The 19,303-nt window shown below is 38.7% G+C and overlaps 1 protein-coding gene across 1 annotated transcript; it reads left to right on the forward strand.

The window, feature by feature from the left end:
* The first annotated feature begins 5,001 nt into the window (after positions 1-5,001).
* NXPH2 (neurexophilin 2) lies at positions 5,002-12,823 on the forward strand. Its single transcript, XM_088021964.1, has 3 exons — positions 5,002-5,100; positions 7,360-7,551; positions 12,080-12,823. The coding sequence occupies exons 1-3, from the start codon at positions 5,002-5,004 to the stop codon at positions 12,821-12,823; spliced, it is 1,035 nt and encodes a 344-aa protein (XP_087878090.1).
* Positions 12,824-19,303: the final 6,480 nt, after the last annotated feature.

Genomic DNA, 19,303 nt, shown 5'->3' on the forward strand with positions numbered 1-19,303 from the left:
ACCATTTGAAGCTTTATTTTAAACGAATAAATGTCATGTCTGTTGAAAGAAGGTAACCAATAAGCACTGAACATTTTGAACTGAAAAAGAGAAGGTCAACTAATTGTGGATTTAACCACATCGACATTATACCTTCACAGCAATACCTAGATTAGTGTTTGAATAACTGAGCACTATTACCTAGCCCAGTTGACACTTAAAACTAACCATCACGGGCCACCTGGCTGGCTCAGTCCGTGGAGGATGTGACTCTTAATCTCCAGGTCATGAGTTGGAGCCCCACACTGGGTGTAGAGATTAAATAAGAAATTTTAAAACTAACCATCACTGGCAGTATATGCTAATTGCCAGACTAATGGTACCTGAAGACTGAAATATCAAATGGATATGATGGTAAAGTGCACAGCCCTGCACAAGGGCACTTCTAACCCCCATCTCCTGTCTCTCTCTACACCCCTCCCCCCACCGTGTTTTCTTGTCCCACATTGAAACTCTGCCAAAAAGGATAGAAATAACAGTATCTGGCATTTCCACTCCTCATTTGACTGTTTTTCCCTCTGTTGTAACTTTCCTTTTCAAAGGTCAACTTTTAGAGGTCAAGACACAGATTCATGGGGCGCCTGGGTGGCTCAGTCAGTTCAGGTTATGATCTCAGGGTCCTGGGATTGAGCCCCGAGTCGGGCTCTCTGCTTGGCGGGGAGCCATTTTTTTCTGGACTGGGAGAAAAAAAAAAAAATCCATGGGGCATCCTCAACGTTCATTTCTAGCCTGTTCATGCTTGCATAAGAGCCCCTTTTATTCAGCTTGCTAATACAAAATGAAATCTAAGTTTCCTATCACATCATTTCCCCTAAATGTTTACAGAAATTATGGTATGTGCATGCACACATGTGTTTATACACGTGGTATTTCTGTGTATCAGTGTGTGTGTGTGTGTGTACATTTTTTTGCAGAAGTTGTGTCATTGATTTTCCAGATTACTGTCATCAAGATAAAATAAGAATTGCCATATTTAACCTTAGCAATAAAACTACTGCCAAGCATTGCAATCTAGCTTTTTGGCTCTTACTGCTAAGATTTCTGTCTTCACATTTATGTTTCCTGTTAGTTCCTGTATCAATTTAGAAAAATGTAAAGGGTAGCTATTAAAAGATATCTGGAAGGTAAAATGAATTTGCTACTCTCAGCAGAAAGGAAGGATGTCCACTGTTTAGCTTTCTTCTCCTAAGCAATCATTTGTTTTCCAACTTGCAAAATGAATTTTGAAACAATGCCACATTATTGCCACAAATATTAATAGGCACAATTAGTATATTGATACAGGTTTGATTCTACAATCCTTCATTCCCTTTGTCATTCTTCTTTTAATCTGCTATGACAGTTCAGTAATATGACTTTAGCGCCAGCCAGACTACTAATCATCAATATAGCATTGTGTGTTGTCCATCAGATGCGTGCTCCTATTTCGTCGGCAACCACAGTAATCTGTAAAATTTCTACTCAGAGAAAATGCCTTCCAAGATTCCTTTACAAGCAAAAAATTTAATGGGATGCTGAGTTTGATCATGACAGGGATTTTTTTTTTTTTTTTCCCCCTGGTGAGCAGGTTGTCATTTTAGTTTTAACTACAAGATACAGGACAGAATTGTTAAAGCAATCCAATTAGAGAAGCTATATCGACGCAACAAAGATGAGGCTTTAGACCACCTTGGTTCCTGGCTCTATAATGGGATCTGCAGGCTGCCTCTAGGTTGTATAACAGTGGTCACTTTGGGGGTTCTTGGCTTAAACTCATACCCCAAGTAAAATAATTAATCGTCAGCTACCTGGATTCTATCTTGAACAACATTATAAACAGATCTACTAAACAAACCAATTCTCCTCCCAAACTGGCACTTAGCAATGATTGTCACTCGAAAAGAACATGAATGAATGCTTCCAGGATGTCCAAGGGGGGCAAGCCAGCTGCCTTTAAAAAATATTTGTACAGATCAGTATCAATTTATCTCTTGTAGGATGTACCACTCCTGTTATGAAGGAAAAGCCAATCTTCCCAACTTGGGACAAATCCACAAGTTTGAGGCATTCAGTTCATTCTGCCTGATCCTGGAAAGTCATAATTTTTTTTTTTCCTTTAATGGACAGAGGACTACATATGTTTAGTGCAGTATAAAACAGTTAAGGGTATGGCCTTCCTTGTTAATGGTAGATGATCTATTCAATCTGTGCACTGTATGTTATATATATTATGCCAAGTGTTTCATGGGAAAGCTGTATAGGCTGTAAATATTTTATATTCAGTGTAAACACAGAAAACTGAAAACATCCTCTTGAGGTATAGATGTCTCTTCAGTGCTGTGATTATGGAAAAAGAAAACTTGTTTGCTTTGTTTTACCTTTTATTTAGAACATTCATTATTTCTTAAGGAAATCATAGATATCAGCCAAATTTGGTGTCTATTAGCATCTTCTCACACAGCTAGAAACATAAAGACAAACCTACATTATTTCAGAATATTGTTATTTATCCAGAACATACTTAGTTCGTTATCAATCAGCATTAATATATATTGTATTAATTGTATAGTATTATAGAAAAGGGTTATAACATAATCATGGCAAAGGTCTGACTCTCCCAGACCCCAAGAATATATACAGTTGACCCTTGAACAACAGGGAGGTTTAGGGGCACTGACCTCCATGTAGTCAAAAATCCACATACAACTTTTAACTCCCCTAAAACTGAACTACTAATAACCTATTGACTGGATGACTTACCCATAACATAAGCAGTTGATTAACACATATTCTGTATGTTATATGTGTTATATACTGTATTCTTATAATAAAGTAGGCTAGAGGAAAGAAAATGTTGTTAAGGAAATCCTAAGGAAGAGGAAATTCATAATTATAGTCCTCTACGGTATTTATCGAAAAATATCCGCATATAAATGGACCCGCAGAGTTCAAACCCATGTTGTTCCAGGGTCAATGGTATTATAAACCTTCAGCAGTTCTTTTGGAGGTTTAAGGGTGAAAGACAAGGCCGACAAGGTTTGCCACCTATGAGCACTAGACCTCCTAATCAGGAATTCAGCACTGACTGAACGTTGGAGTCCACTTATGGTTAACAGAAGTGGTCATGTACTTTCAGTTATAAGATGAATAAGTTCTTCAGATCTAATGGACAGCTTGGTGACTGTAATTGATAGTACTGTGTTGTATAATTGAAATTTGTGAAGAACCCTTTCTTAAGGGTTCTCACCCGCCTCCCCCCCAAAAAGGTAACCGCGAGGTGATGGATGTGTTAATTAACTGGATGCTGGGAATCTGTTCACACTGTAAACATGTATCAAATCATCACATGGAACACTTTATTTTTTTTTAAGATTTTATTTATCTATTTGAGAGAGAGAGAGAATGAGAGATAGAGAGCACGAGAGGGAAGAGGGTCAGAGGGAGAAGCAGACTCCCCGCCGAGCAGGGAGCCTGATGCGGGACTCGATCCCGGGACTCCAGGATCATGACCTGAGCCGAAGGCAGTCGCTTAACCAACTGAGCCACCCAGGCGCCCACACGGAACACTTTAAATATATTACAATTTTGTTTGTCAATTATACCTCAGTAAAGCTGGGGGGGGGAAGAAAACGAAAAAAATTAACCTTTCACTAGAAGAAATATAACTATTGTCTTATAATGTTATCACACTCTCATTAGTAATTATAAACAAATCAATACACAATTTGGAGAAGGAAAAAAGGAGTATAAATACCAAGATCGATTCGTTTTCTTGTCACTGATTCATTCATTATCACAACCATCAACTGGTAAATCTTGGATTTCATTTCTCTCATCAGAATAAAGGTATTAATTACTCAATTCTCTTCACTCCCTGCACTGTTGCTCCCCCTGTTTAGGACTAGCACTCTCTACTTCCTGCTGTGCTGATATATGTAGATATATAAATATAGATATATGGATACAGATGTAGAGATAGAGATAAATTTCCAGGCCCTTCTGACAACTATAAATAAGTGAGCTATTTATGTATGATTAATGCTTCTTTTTCCTGCTCTTCTACAAATCCCATGAAGGCAGAAACTCTATCTGCCCCTTGAGCAATGTGCTCCCAATACCTAGAGCATAAATGCCACACCTGGAAGACATTCAATCAATAGGTGTTGAGTCAGTGATTAAAGATGAATGTATGCATCTCCGGCCACGGTTCTGTGTCACCTTGATCCCCTGGACTACAGAACTCACCTCATTACAAGTGCCCTGCCCACAGAGCAGGCTCACTCTGATTCGCTTTCTACCTCACGACCTCCTTTTTCTGTCCCAAGTGCAACTCCAACCTACCCCCCCCGCCCCTGCCCGACTGTTTTACCATTGGGAAAATGGTCGTGACTGGCCCAGGATGATGGGACCATAAGTGACAGTGCCAGATTGCCATCCCAGTGCTCCGACCCCAACTCCTTCCAGCAAATCAAAGCACAGCTCTTTCTGTACCTCGTTCTTTCCTGCTGCGATTTGTAACCTATTCTGATTGAATTCCTTGTACCTGCCTCTTTTATTCACTCCATCACTCTTGAATGCAAAGTTTGGGCAAAATCAGCTACTGGATGATGTGCCAACAGATTCTTTTCTGCAATGCACGGACTTGTTTGGGACTCCCCATTTTTTTCTCCCAGTCCAGTCATTTGCAAATGCAATGTGGGAGTCCAGTCGCATTCATCTGACAGCAGGGATAGGCAAAAGCCAGTGAGGAAATAAATTTACTCCTGCAAAATTAAAATAATTTTTGTGGAAATATTTCCAAGCTGTTTCAGGCTTCTTACTTTCTTAAACGAGGTGTGTTAATGTCATCCAGTCTGGTCTTGCAGAGTCAGTAGAACTACATATAGAAGCAGTGAGCTTCAGGTGCTAAGCTTCAGTTGCTTAAGAAATTCAAGCCTTTCCTCCTCCCCTGGTGTCACGTCAGTGAAGAGTCATGGGTGCTACATGAGCGTGTCAGTTATAATTGTTAAACACCGCACTGGGACAGTGAACCTGGTGGACATATCTCCTCCGTCGGCATTTCTTCAAATGAAAACACCATCTGTTAGAGGTGCTATAAGATAGAGCTACCTGGACTGATAATGGCGTGGTATGTATTGAATGGAATTTGAAAGCCAGAAGCTCAAAGCTTTAAATGCCCTTCACTTCCTTTTTGTTATTCACTGTGTGTCAAGAAATCTCCCATCTTCCCCACTCCCCAGCCCTATATAGTGCAGCTAGGGAGAAAAAAGAAAGCCGTCACAATGATGGACATATAGAAAATTATGGCACAGGTCTCACTGTTCCCAGATCCCAAGGGAGAGGACATAGCGTTCATGATCCTGTAGCACCCAGAGTACTATGAATATAGAACGCTCTTTTGTGAGGCTTTCTTTCATTAGCTCCATGCTCCTTGCTGAACAGGCGCAAAGAAAGCCCCATCTAAAAGTTGATACTGACTCACTGGGTGTGTAGAGTCAAGTATGGTGGGCTAGCTCCAAACCTGAGAAAAGGGACATTTGAATCTAATACAGTCAGCATCTCATTCTCTGTAAGATATTGATAGAATAAGCTCTTCTGACTGAGCTATCAGTTACTGAAATGGACCCAATGTTTAAGAAATTAGTATTAAAAACAAAATAACTAATAATGAGGACAGACAAATGTAGAGCATGCAATATTGCTGAAATACTTTATAAGGAGCATATGACTTCCTAAACAACTCTGAGGTTATTTTATATCAGTGATGCAATAGTTAGAAATTGAAAGGCTTGAGAATTCCTGACTTAAAAAAAATAATAATAAACCTAAACCAAGTGCCATTGAACTAAATGTGAATTAAACGAAGCTTATGATAGCAAAAATGAGCAAGGCTTGTGAAAATCCTGGAAGGAAAACTTTAAAGAAAGGATCTTCTCTCTCTACGCCAGAATACAAAGAGTAACATCAACAGTAATGAAGTGTGTTGCCAACATGTGCCCTTGAGCTGAAGTGATGAAAATGGCCCTTCCTCCCCAGACCTGTAATCATGAGACAAAAATCAGACAAAGTCAAATTGAAGAACGTTCTGCAAAATGCCGTTAACCAGTACTCTTCAAAACATACAGTTTCATCAAAAACAAGGCAAGACCAGGGCGCCTGGGTGGCTCAGTTGGTTAAGCATCAGGCTCTTGGTTTCAGCTCAGGTCCTGATCTCAGGGTCAAGGATTGGAGCCTCGCCTCAAGCTACATGCTTAGTCCGGAGTCTGCTTGAGGTTCTTTCTCCCTCCCTTCCCCCCTGCTATCTCTCAAATAAATAAATAAGTCTTAAAAAAAAAAAAAAGGAAAGACTGAGAAACTGTCACAGCCAAGACAAGCCTAAGAATTCATGATGACCATAATGTGGGATTCCAGATGGGGTCCTCCAGTAGATAAAGGACAGGAAGGAAAAACAAAGGAAATCTGAGTAAAGTATAGACTTCATTCATAGTCATGTGTCAGTATTGGTTCATTAGTTGTGACAAGTGTGCTGTAACGTAAGATGTTAGCAGTATAGGAAATGGGGTGCAGGATATATGGTAACTCTCTGTGTTACACAATTTTTCTATAAACTAAAATTACTCTAAAATAAAATGTTTACTGAAAAGTATATGACAGATACAGTTTTTAAAAGGATCTTCTGATATAGTATTTGCAGAGGAAGATGCTTTTTAGTTTATAAATTATTTCCATAATTCGTGACAGTTCTCACATCTGCTACTATAAAATTCATTGCAGCTTCTCTGCCTCTTGGGAAAAAATGAATTTAATTATCAGTGAAATTCAACTCCAGCTTGTTATGATGAATGATTTGAACCTGTCAGCTTTTCCCCCCCTAAAAACAAAGAGCTGAAATGAAATACAGTCTTCTTCCTCTACTCCCTTCCTTCCACCTGCTTCATTTAATTGATGAAGGTTTGAGTTTTTATTAATCTTTCTGAGCTCCTCTCGAAGATGCAGAAAAAGCTAATATGATATCATTGTATCTCGCTAATGTGTGTGCTTTGTGAAACTGATACACCCTGCCAAGACATAAATTACTTACACTTTGATAAATGGGTGGAAATCAGGGAATGTTCAAACAGATAAAGCACAGCAATTCCTCTTTTTTCTCCCTTTTTGAAACTCCATTTTGAGCTTGCAGTTAAATGTTTTTGCATTATTACTGTAATACGATGGGAACAACGGCAGCAGTGATAGCCATCGAAAGCCCCAGCAAATACAAAACTCACCAAGGGGATACAGCCATGTGTTTTGTCAGTAACATCTAACAATGCTGACTTGGACAGAGTGGTTTGCCAACAGGTTCAGAACCACCTCCAGTCTCTCCCAGCGTGTCCTTTTGCTGACTCATTCAGTAGGTTAGAATCAAAGATCCACAAACACATTCTGTTGGCAAAGAGAGCTCACCTGTGCCTGGGATCTGGCTATGACTCAGATGCCAGTGAGACTGGAAATATGAGAAAACGATTGATTGATGTTCTGGGGTTGAGAAAGGTATTTTCTACTCGGTCACTAATTTATCATATGGCACTGAACAAGCTGCTTGATTAACCATTAATTAGTTTCCAGGAGGCCCGAGAGTTCATACAACCCTTTGAAGACAGTTCTTGAAGAGGAAACATGGTGCTATCCACTGGACCATGCAAGAGCCATCAGTCATTCAATGCCTTTTGCCAGAGATTGGGCTCAGGAATTTCCATCCATTCTTTTATTTGGTCCTTACAATCAATCAGCAGGGAAGATATAGGTGAGAAAATGGGCTCATGTCAAACACTCAAGTGAGAAGTGAGGGATGTGAGGTCATCAGGCACCGGATCCCTGTGCCTTTTCCACCATGCTGCTTCCATACTGGGAGTGTAGGGATGAGTGTGGAGCAGGGTTATAGCTCATCCAACCCCAGTCATCCCTAATTAGGTCTTACAGGTTAAGCATGAGCCTTGGGGACTTAGATCATACAACCATCTTTGCAGACCTGGTCTAGGAGAGGGTACCCTCTCAACAGTGATGCAGTCATCTTAACAAAACAGTCCAGGGGGAAGTCTGAACAAGTTAAACCAGAAGGAGAGTGAGTTGGGAGAGGAGGTATAATTATCAGCTTTTTAGGACAATTAGCGAAATATTTACCCATTTAATTACACTCTTGTCATTACCTGATAACTTTTTGAGATTCGAGTTTAGATTTGGAAATCAGTATTCATGATAACTGTCATGTATTTTAAAGTAATAAACAGGGAGGGGTGCCTGGGTGGCTCAGTTGGTTAAACGTCTGACTTCAGTTCAGGTCATGATCTCAGGGTTCTGGGATTGAACCCTGCCTTGGGCTCCCTGCTCAGTGGGGAGTCTGCCTGTTCCTCTGCCTCCTCCCCCCGCCATACTCTCTCTCTCTCAAATAAATAAATAAAATCTTTAAAAAAATAAAATAATAAACAGATGAAGTTATACACAGCTTTTCTCAACTTGTTTAATATTGTTGTCAAAGTAAGTTAGAAATGTGATGATCTAGGGCAAAGTAAAAAATTCAAATATATGTACATCTACTTTTTATCTAAAAATGTCTATTATCTAAAAAACTGGCGCCCCTGGGTGGCTCAGTCGGTTAAGCGTCTGCCTTGGGCTCAGGTCATGATCCCAGGGTCCTGGGATCGAGCCCCACATTGGGCTCCCTGCTCAGGGGGAAGCCTGCTTCTCCCTCTCCCACTCCCCCTGCTTGTGTTCCTGCTCTCGCCATCTCTTTCTCTGTCAAATAAATAAATAAAATCTTTAATAATAATAATAATAAAATAAAATAAATAAAATACTGTTAGCATTTTCCTTAGAGCAGGGACCAATTATAGGTCTGTGCTATAAGTTAAATTTTACTATTTTTTATATAAGCCTACCTTAAAATCAAGAGCTCCTTGAATGGATTTGAACAAGTAGAGTATTGTGTTAGAATATATTTTTTAGAAATCAAATTACATTTTAAATTCTCATATGGAAGATCTTTTCTGAAGAATTGAAGAGCCTTTCTAAAAGCAAATAATTGCATCTAAGTTATCTGTTTGATAAAATTAGTTTTTTTTTTCTTTTACACTTTAATTTCTTAGCGTTAGTCACGTATGTTTGGGTCAAATTTTTACGACATAAATTACTACAAAGAAAGTCTTCATATTTTTTTTAACATTCAGTAAATGATCATTTAGTATTATTATTCTTGTTTTGTTATTATCATTGAGTAATCTCAGAACCAGCCCAGCAGAAGTCCCAGAGATAAGAGGATTTCTAACATGTGTCTCATAATGGCATCTACAATGAGTAAAAGGCCAATACCAGTTAACTTGAAAACTTATTTGTCATTGGATGGTGGGTTCACTGTTGATAGGTTTTCAATAATGGAAAAGTAAGGAGAAAATCAGGCCAAGCACTAAATGAGGAAAAATGATCCAGTAGAAAAAATTCAGGAAAATATATAATGCAAAACAAACATTTTGGGGGGAGGGGAGATCATGTTACTGCTGGGAACAAAGAATGTTCTCATACTTCTGAGCAAAAAAATATTTTTTGAATGGAAAATAGGTCTTAGTCCTGTAATAAAGTATTGATCGGCAGCACTGTGTATAAGGGTAAGATCTGAGGTTTTTTTAAAAAACCATTTAGAAGGGGAAAATGCAGGAGTGGAAGGAAGGCAAGAGTGAGGAAAGAAGTTTGTAAGTTGTACCAAGTCGGGGAGTGGAGATCAGGAAGTAAAGTTCTTGTGGACGAGCTTTTCAGCAAGTGGAAGGTATGTCTGTCAGCATGGACCAAGCAAGGCACATCTCATGCAATACTGGAAATGGATGGAAAATAGATAGCAGACTCTGGGCAACAAGAATCACAACCACAGAAAAGAGAAATTGGACCTTGATCAGCAAGGGGTTTCTTATCTGCCCATGTGTCCTTGGACGTCTTGCTGGGGAGAGACTGGCCATGTCAGTTGGACCAGACTTCATCAGTCAGTTCTCAGGAAACTCAAGTCATAATTGAAGCCAACACTGAACCCCATGGGCTAGTACCAAAGGATTTGAATGAGATTTGCACATCGTAATTAAGAGTATTCAAAATCAGGGGTGTCTGGGTGGCTCTGTCGGTTAAGTGTCTGCCTTTGGCTTGGGTTATGATCCCAGGGTCCAGGGATCAAGCCCCACCTCAGGCCCGCTGCTTGGCAGGGAGTCTGCTCTCCTCCCTCTGCCCCTCCCCCACCATGCTGTCTCTCTCTTTCTCTCTCTCAAATAAATAAATAAAATCTTAAAAAAAAAAAGAGTATTCAAAATCAGAAAGCTAGTTACCGTGTCAGAAATACCCAGAATATTTTGAGCCAGAAATCCAGAGTAAGGATTCTTCTTTTCCTGGTGAATATACTCACCTTTCAACATCAGCAGAAGAAAGGGGTATCGACTCAGGTTACCTAAACCCCTAAGAAGGTGGATACAGATTTAAGTTCTCAAAATAGTAAGACTGTGCATCATTTCAATTTGCCCTTCTGCCAAATCTTAGTAATTTAAGGGAAAAAAATTTTAAAAAATACTAGACATTAAGAAGAGCCTTCAGGAAATTAATCAGAGGCAAATATATATTATGTACCCCACCCCACCCCCACCTCCCCACCCAAAGTACACAAAAAGAAAACACCCACACATACATTGAAGTCCTTGGTTTCTGACTCTAATGTGATCTTGGGGACGAGGTATAGGTGAAAACAGTTTTCACAAAGCTCTATTAGAACTTAAACTTCTAAACTTTCATGAATCTATAGAAGATAACCTCATGTTATTAAGCTCTACCATATGTTCGAGTGCAATATTTATAATCCAAGCTGTGTCTTCTTTTTTTTCTCAAAAACTGGATTGAAAGCAATAATTTTTGTAATAATCTGAGATGAGTTTTACCAGGTGCTTTACCAAGTTTGGAAGGGTTGGGGGAACAGTTCATAAATACAGCTTCACTTCTCTCTCATCCTTTTCATCATGCTGACAGTTTTCTGGAGAATCATTACGAGAGTGCTTTGTGCCATTAGAGATAAGAGGCTATCTGTGTTTCCACTAGAAACATCTATTTTCCAGACTTTATAACTCATCCATAAATATTCACTCCAGGCAACAGTTTCATATATAATGATTCTGTCCCTCAAAATCAATATTGGCTTAATTAAATGATTTTTAGAAGTTATGAGGACTCTTACACTACAGAAAGAATAAAAAGAAACATCAGATGCAGATAAAGTACTATGTTTCAGTGGGTGTGATCCAAACCACATTCTGTGGAATCCATAAAACATTTGCATTCTTTCTTAGCAATTCTTTCAGTGTATATAATTCCATTGTAATAAAATTTATTGGATAATCTACAGTCTGTTATTAATTCAAAATAGATGTTTCCAATTTGTTTCTGTTTCTGTAAGGACCACAAAATTTGAAATTATGTTTTTTCAACTAAAACTTTTATAGAACTTCCTATTACTATTCACTTTCCTTTTTTTGTTACAGAGTTTGAGATGGAGTTATATCAAAAGCCATGAAATCATTTGACATAAGCCTTTGAAAATAATAATACTCTTAATATTTCCAAGTATACTTAAGAGACTTATCAGTATTTTACATTCAGATGGTTTCTAGCTTCTTGGTAGAAACCTTCAGCATTCTGGAGTTGTCTTCTACCTGAAAGAGAAGATCTCAAAAATTGAATGTTTTTATCAAATGAGATACCAAAATATATTACTTCCTCCAATCCGGAATGATAGTATTGTAAAGATTAGGAAACAGGGACTAAAACCACATCAACCTATTACAATGCAATACTTTCTTCCTAATTTGAAATTTGTACTCATGATTTTACACTGCTTGAATAGATGCTCATCTTGTTACACTGTTGAAACCAACTGTGTGTGTGAAATGCTTGTTTATCAAGAATTGAAGTAATACTTCAAGCACTTCTCCTGTGCTTTGGCTTTAATATGTGTGCCCAAAGCCTAAACTCAAGTTTATTTTTCTTTCTTCTTTTCAAACAGCTATTTTGTGACAGTAAGAAGGTGGTGCATGCCACAGAGGGGCTGGACTGGGAAGACAAAGATGCTCCTGGGACATTGGTCGGAAACGTGGTGCACTCAAGGATCATCAATCCTCTGCGCCTGTTTGTCAAACAGTCTCCAGTCCCAAAGCCTGGACACTTGGCATATGCGGACAGCATGGAAAACTTTTGGGATTGGCTGGCCAATGTCACGGAGGTTCAGGAGCCATTGGCAAGAACTAAACGGAGGCCAATAGTAAAGACGGGAAAATTTAAGAAGATGTTTGGGTGGGGTGACTTCCATTCCAATATTAAAACTGTTAAACTCAACCTCCTCATCACAGGGAAAATTGTTGACCATGGAAATGGGACCTTCAGTGTTTATTTCCGACATAATTCCACAGGCCTAGGCAATGTTTCAGTGAGTTTGGTACCCCCCTCCAAAGTAGTGGAATTTGAAGTTTCCCCGCAGTCTACCTTGGAGACCAAGGAATCCAAATCTTTCAATTGTCGCATTGAATATGAAAAAACAGATCGGGCGAAGAAGACTGCCCTGTGCAACTTTGACCCATCGAAGATCTGCTACCAGGAGCAGACCCAGAGCCATGTGTCTTGGTTGTGCTCCAAACCCTTCAAGGTCATTTGCATTTACATTGCCTTTTATAGTGTTGATTATAAACTTGTGCAAAAAGTCTGTCCTGACTACAATTACCATAGTGAGACTCCATACTTATCTTCTGGCTGAATCATTCCACAGTGATATAAATGAGAGGTGAATATATATTTAATTAGAATGACCAAGAACCAAGCCCAACTCTTCATGGTAAAGGATCCCTTTTGTTTCTGGCAGTGAACCTTAGTTCCCTATTAGGTTTTCAAATTGAAAAGAAAAGAAAAGAAAGAAAAAGAGAAAGAAACACCTTTAAATGTGAAATGTGTTTGTTTCGGTCGTACCTTAATCCAAAAAGTCAAACTGTGTGTGAAGCCATCGCTTTCATGTAGGATGGCTAAGTCCTAGAAATACTGTTGTTTCTCCAAAAGCAGCATCAATGGTAGCAACATGTAATGAGAAAGAACCAAATTATGCATGTAATAAACATTGCTCTTGAAATGAGCCTGCCTTTGAAATATGTTTTGGAAGGTTACCTTAAAAATAGATTCAGTAAAGTAACTGAAAAGATTGCATTTGATAGATGAATCACATTTCTGCCATCAAATTCTTTTTTTATCACTGTTTCTCCCCCCACATCTGTGCTGTTATTGATATGAGAGATGAAGGGGTAAATTTGTTTCAAAACTCATGTGCGCAGTTACAGTGCCACAGTCGAACTAAACACATTGTTATCTGAGTGAGGCTGGGGTGTGACTCAGACACTTAGCCCTGTGTTGGTCACCATCTTTAGGATTCTCATCCGAGTAGTAATATTGGCCCATTGGGAAAGCGAATCTGGATATATTTTAAGTCAGTCCCACAATCATGAAGATCATGATGTTTTTAGATTCTTTTGCCAAATTCAGTGCCGTGAGATTGCCAAAAATACCGTAAAATCTGTATTCTACACTATAACCTGTAACCTCATTCTATTCATTTGATAGTGTGAGTTTATATACATGCATAGAACAACTCTGAAATTGAGAGAAAGTGATTGTTCCCTAGGCAAGGACAGGGGAAAAAAAATTGGAAGTGGGCTGACAAAATTCCAGGATTATGGTTTCATTATTTCTAGCCTCCCAGATTAAGTCCTCTTTGCGTTTAGTTAATTATTTGAGGGATCAAATTCTATGTGGAAATAAAGAGTATATTTAAACATGACTGATTATTAAGTGCTAACAACCAAGATACCTGACTCACCAGGCTTTTGAAATCACTTCCAAATTAATGTGGCTTCACAGTTGGAGTCCTTGCCATCTTCTCTGGAGGGGGGTGGAGGGGTGAACAGGCATCCTGTGCCATAGAACTGGATGATCTTTGCATCAGCACAGAAAGAGAGTCTGGCTGGCCAGTAATAAGGTTTCTAGAACTCATAAGACTCAAGGAATGGTTGTTTTTACAGTAGGTGTTCACTTTTGCCCCCTTATCTGTAAAATATCTGTTGAAGTAAAATATTAAACTAAAAGAAGACCAGTCTAACCAACAAAAATTCTCTTACTACATTGTTTGAAGAGCCAACAGCTCTGTTCTCTATTTTGCATCTCCATTCCTTTCTGTTTACGGGTGATCTCTGTACAGTGTTTGATTTTGTCTTTTGTAAAAAATGTACTAGGCTTAGTGTGTGGTAGTACAGGCTTGCAACTTTTGCTCTGAGTTCATCAGGTGCTTTTGTAATTTTGTGGTTGGTGTGAAATATTTTAAGGCATCTTTTTATTTTCATCTAGAAACAGGATTAAAATACTATTTATTGTAAAATATGTGGGAACCATATATGTGTATATACTTGGAATTTTCTGTGTACAGAGAAAGTATGTGTACACATTTCTATGTAAATAAAAAGAATTTGCTAAATCTGTCACATGACTTCAGGGTGTTTTTTTTTTGAAGACTCTTCTTGGTTTCATTCTCACAAGGGTTTTGTGTGTGTGTGTGTGTGTGTGTGTGTAAAACACCAAGTGAGCATTAAGATTTTCCTTATGTATGTATTAAACAAAGCACCTTGGCTATGAAGATGTTATGTAGAGTAAAAGGATAATTCATATAAAGTACTTGACGTATAGCCTGGCACCTGGTGAGAACTCTACGAGTGTGAGCTTCTATTATGATTGATATTAATTAATATTATTATTACAACATGAAATATGATTAAGAACTCTCTGATGTTCAAATGTTGAGTGATATAAACATATCCATGCAAAGGGTAAAAATGGAGATCACCATTTACACAATTCTTAGATTTTAGCAGGGTTTGTGGAATTTTAAAAAAAAAAAGAAAGAAAGTTTCCCTAGGCATATTTTTTAATTGGAGTAGAACATATGCCACATACATTTTTAAGTCATAATTTCATTTCAAAGACTACATAATTGTCAGTAATGGTACTTGGCACAATATAAATCAGATCCCATTTAAACATGCAAATGCATACATTTCTACAAAACCATTTTTGCCTTTGAATATTGCAGTTGAGGGAAAGGACATTCATGTAAGCTAACTTTACACTCAATTACAAAGTCTTCAAAAGTTAAAGAATAGACGCTTTTAAAAATGAAAATTTAATCATTGTCACCTGAAACTACCATAATGTTACGCATCAGTTATACTTCAATAAAAAAATTTTTAAGTTAAAAAAAAAAACAGAAATTTAATCTTCAGGGAGATGTTGGGCGTCTTTCCAGGGGCTCTCCAGGCTTGCTGCTTACTAGAAAGCAAACTAGTTTGAAGACCTTTTCACCCTCAGCAGAAACAATCTTTTTACTCACCACACTGAATCAGGAAAGAGACCATATTTCCATGACTAAGAACAATGTGATCACACCAGCCACAGACTCTATAAAATCTGTGGAAGGGAAATGAGAGAAAGAGCCTGTGGACAGCACGCAGCAAAGCAGCAATCAGTAAAAAGGGAACAATTTTCTTACTGCTTGGTACTTGGAATTGCGAGGCATTCTCATGATTCGAATAACAGCGACAAAGGATGTAGTTCTCTGATATGACCACCCATAAGAGCACCTGATACATATTGCATGATAGTCTTTAATCTTCACTCTGCAACACCTTTCTTCTTTATTTTATATGATTTAGATGCTATGTGCTACATTTTAGGCATGATTGCTACATTTTAAACATTCCACAATCTGGCTAATTCTGTCTTCATTCAAGACATGGTTCTGCTGGGTTGGAGCTGCAGTAACATCTCCCAGAGCGAGCCCTGCTATTCAGAGTGCGGGGGGCAGATCCACAGTGCGACCTCTAAGCTTGTTAGAAATGCAGAATCTCAGGTCCTAGCTCCCGACACACTGAATTAAGAGTTTTCCTTTTTAACAAGATCTGCATGTGACCTGTATACACATTTAACAACTAAGAGAAGTATTTCCCTAGAAAGTCTGATTTAGTGAATGTGCTACAGGGATTATATACTTTTTATAGAAAATCTATATCTTTTTTTTAACCTTTAAATTTTTTTTAAGTATAGTTGACACACAATGTTACATTAGTTTCAGATGTACAACATAGTGATTCAACTTCTCTATACATCATGTTATGCTCACCAAGAGTGTAGCTACCATCTGTCACCATGCAATGCTATTACAATATCATTGACTACAGGAATCTACATCTTTTTTATTTAAAGATTTTTTTTTGTTTATTTGAGAGGGAGAGATAGAACGAGCAGGGGGAAGGGGTGAGGGAGAGGAGAAGCAGACTTCCCACCGAGCAGGGAGCCTGATGTGGGGCTCGATCCCAGAACCCTGGGATCATGACCTGAGCCGAAGGCAGATGCTTAACTGACTGAGCCACCCAGGTTCCCAGGAATCTACATCTTAATAAGCATCCTAGGTTATGCTGGTTCAAGTAAGCTTCTGAAAATACTTCCCAAAAAATAAATGAATAAATAAAGGAACAGACCCTTTTAACAACAAAAATTAAAGTAATAGATTGATAAATAAAAAGTGATCAACCTAATATTAAGATGTAGAAGATTAATATTTCAAAGAGAGTGCAACCTGCCTATCTTCTAGTTCAGCTCCCTCATTGGACAGACAATAGACCGAGGCACCATCATAGTAAAGAATATGCCCAGTAGTAAGTGGCAGACCCAACTGAAATGAGGGTCTCCTGACTCCTAATCTCAGGTTTTGTGTTACATAAAAAAAAGTCATTGAAACTGATATTCAAGACAAAACGAAAATAACTGCAGTGAATGTCTAACAAGACACGATGCAGAAGGCAAATGAAATGCTCTCCCTCCAAAATCGTCAGGCTTATAATTTCCCTACGAACATAAAATTTTTAAAAACTAACCACTATAGAAAAATAAAGTCAGGATAGAGTGATTATATCCAAAGATAAGAGTCCTGAGATATATTAGAGGTATGACTGGCTAAGAATTAACAGCAGTAAAATGCCACATTTGGCAGAATTTTCCAGTAATTATAACACCTGAAAACATATTTTCATAGAGCTAGGTAAATTGTGTGAAATACTTTAATTGCCTGAAGGTCCAATTTTACCTTATAAAGAATCTTAAATTAATTGGTCTATAAAATAGAGAATGGAGTCATGCATTTTTAGTTGCAGTAAAAACAGTTAACCCCAGTTTAATTAATCAGAACTTTCAATGAATGGAAATGTAATATGTGCAATTGTAAGAGACAAATCATAGGGAAACAAGGTCTCATTAGAGATGTGTTTCTTCACAAAAATCTTATAGAAGATAAAGGGTCTTTTTATATTTACCTTCATCTCCTACCCCATATGGTAAGGTCCGGAATCCTAGGCATGTAACCTCTTCTGCTTCATTTTTTTTTTTTAAGATTTTATTTATTTATTTGACAGAGAGATGCAGCAAGAGAGGGAACACAAGCAGGGGGAGTGAGAGAGGGAGAAGCAGGCCTCTCACAGAGCAGGGAGCCTGATGCGGGGCTCGATCCCAGGACCCTTGGACCATGACCTGAGCCGAAGGCAGACGCCCAGCGACTGAGCCACCCAGGCACCCCATCTTCTGCTTCATTTTTAATCTTCCCCTTTCTTCATCCAGCTCAGCTCCTTCATAATTAGTATGTAATCTATTCTCAAAAAGACTGAATTAACTCTTTTGTGTCCTCCACAGCACCTAGCTGGTAAAAGTGGTTACTTGATCAATATCTGTCACTTGATTTTTTAAAAAAATTTCGAGCACAATATAAGGATCAGTCAAGACCCACTCTACCCACAAACACAAGAGTTATCATGCACCATTTCCAACAAGAACACATTGCTCCAGCTGAACGCAATGCCCGTTGAATGCTAGCTCCCAGAACCACAGAAACATAAAAGCTGGAAACAATTTTAGAAATCATCTGGAATACGTTTTGTTTCTTAGATAAAGAAATGGAGGCCGGATGAGGTTTAACAGCATGGTTGCTATTGTCCTTCCTGCCTGGCTAAAGCCATTCATTCTTTTTTATTTTTCCCAATCATCCATGTTCCCCACATTTGTGACAGAGACTGTCAGCTGCCCACCAGAATGGACCTTCCTCCTTGTCCCATTGCACTAGAAGGTCAAGTACGTGTCTGGCCAGCTAGACTGTGTGCCCCTGCCTCTCATGCCGTGAGCTACAGTTAATGGAATATGGGAGGAAGGGAAGGGATGTGATCATTCCAGTAATAGACTCAAATAAAAGTGCACTCAGGCGTCTCTGTGCCCTCTGCCCTTTGGTTGCCTCAGAGAGATGACCTGAGGGTCCTGAGATACTGGAGAGTGAAGGAGGCAAAGCAACTGCCAGTCTGAGTGCCCTTCACACCATGGAATAGAGCCTCCCAGCTAACAAAAAGCCCACCCTGGACTGTGATGTAAGACTTAAACCAATATAGGGGCACCTGGGTGTCTCAGTCGGTTAAGTGTCTATCTTCGGCTTGAGTCATGATCTCAGGGTTCTGGGATCGAGTCCCGCATCGCGTCAGGCTCCCTGCTCAGCGGGGAGCCTGCTTCTCCCTCTCTCTCTGCCCCTCCCCCATCTTGTGCTCATGCTCGCTTTCTCTCTCTCTCTCTCACGTTCTCTCTCTCAAATAAATAAATAAATAAATAAATAAATAAAATCTTTAAAGGAAAAAAAAGAGAAAGAAACCAAGATATCCCCCTTGAAGTCACTAAATTATTAGGTTGGATTTGTTACCGCACCTCATCTTGACCTAACCAATACAAACGTTGCGTAAAATCTTCTCTGTGGACTACAGCCCATTCTGATCTCCATCTGTTTAAATTGTGTCTTTCAGTCTATGCTAGGCATTGCAGTAATAATTCTGTACACACAGTTTTAGCTTGTCTTCTTCTTTGTACTTCTTCATGGGTCCTAGAAAGAAAATCTTTCTGGGAAAGCCAGAGATTACATTTTGTACTTAATTTGAATGTCCCACAGTGCCCAGATAAAGCCATTGCCTTTTAAGTGGTATATACATGATAAATTGCATTCAAAGATAACATAGGAAGTTATTTACTTGAAAAATTGGTGTTAAGAATGGCTCACATAAAACAGTGATGGAAAATTCTTAAAAGAGAATGAAACAACAATTTAAGGGTCATGCTAATTCTA

This window comes from Eumetopias jubatus, unplaced genomic scaffold, assembly GCF_037043125.1.
Source record: "Eumetopias jubatus isolate StellerSeaLion01/CBP00866 unplaced genomic scaffold, mEumJub1_p1.0 scaffold_3, whole genome shotgun sequence".
Classification (NCBI taxonomy): Eukaryota; Metazoa; Chordata; class Mammalia; order Carnivora; family Otariidae; genus Eumetopias; species Eumetopias jubatus.

Coding starts and splice junctions, on each gene's coding strand:
- NXPH2 (XM_088021964.1), top strand. CDS start 5,002: ATGAGCGTGTCAGTTATAATTGTTAAACACCGCACTGGGACAGTGAAC. Junction 5,101..7,359: donor TTCAAATGAAAACACCATCT/GTTAGAGGTGCT, acceptor GTTTGCCAACAG/GTTCAGAACCACCTCCAGTC. Junction 7,552..12,079: donor ATGTTCTGGGGTTGAGAAAG/GTATTTTCTACT, acceptor CTTTTCAAACAG/CTATTTTGTGACAGTAAGAA.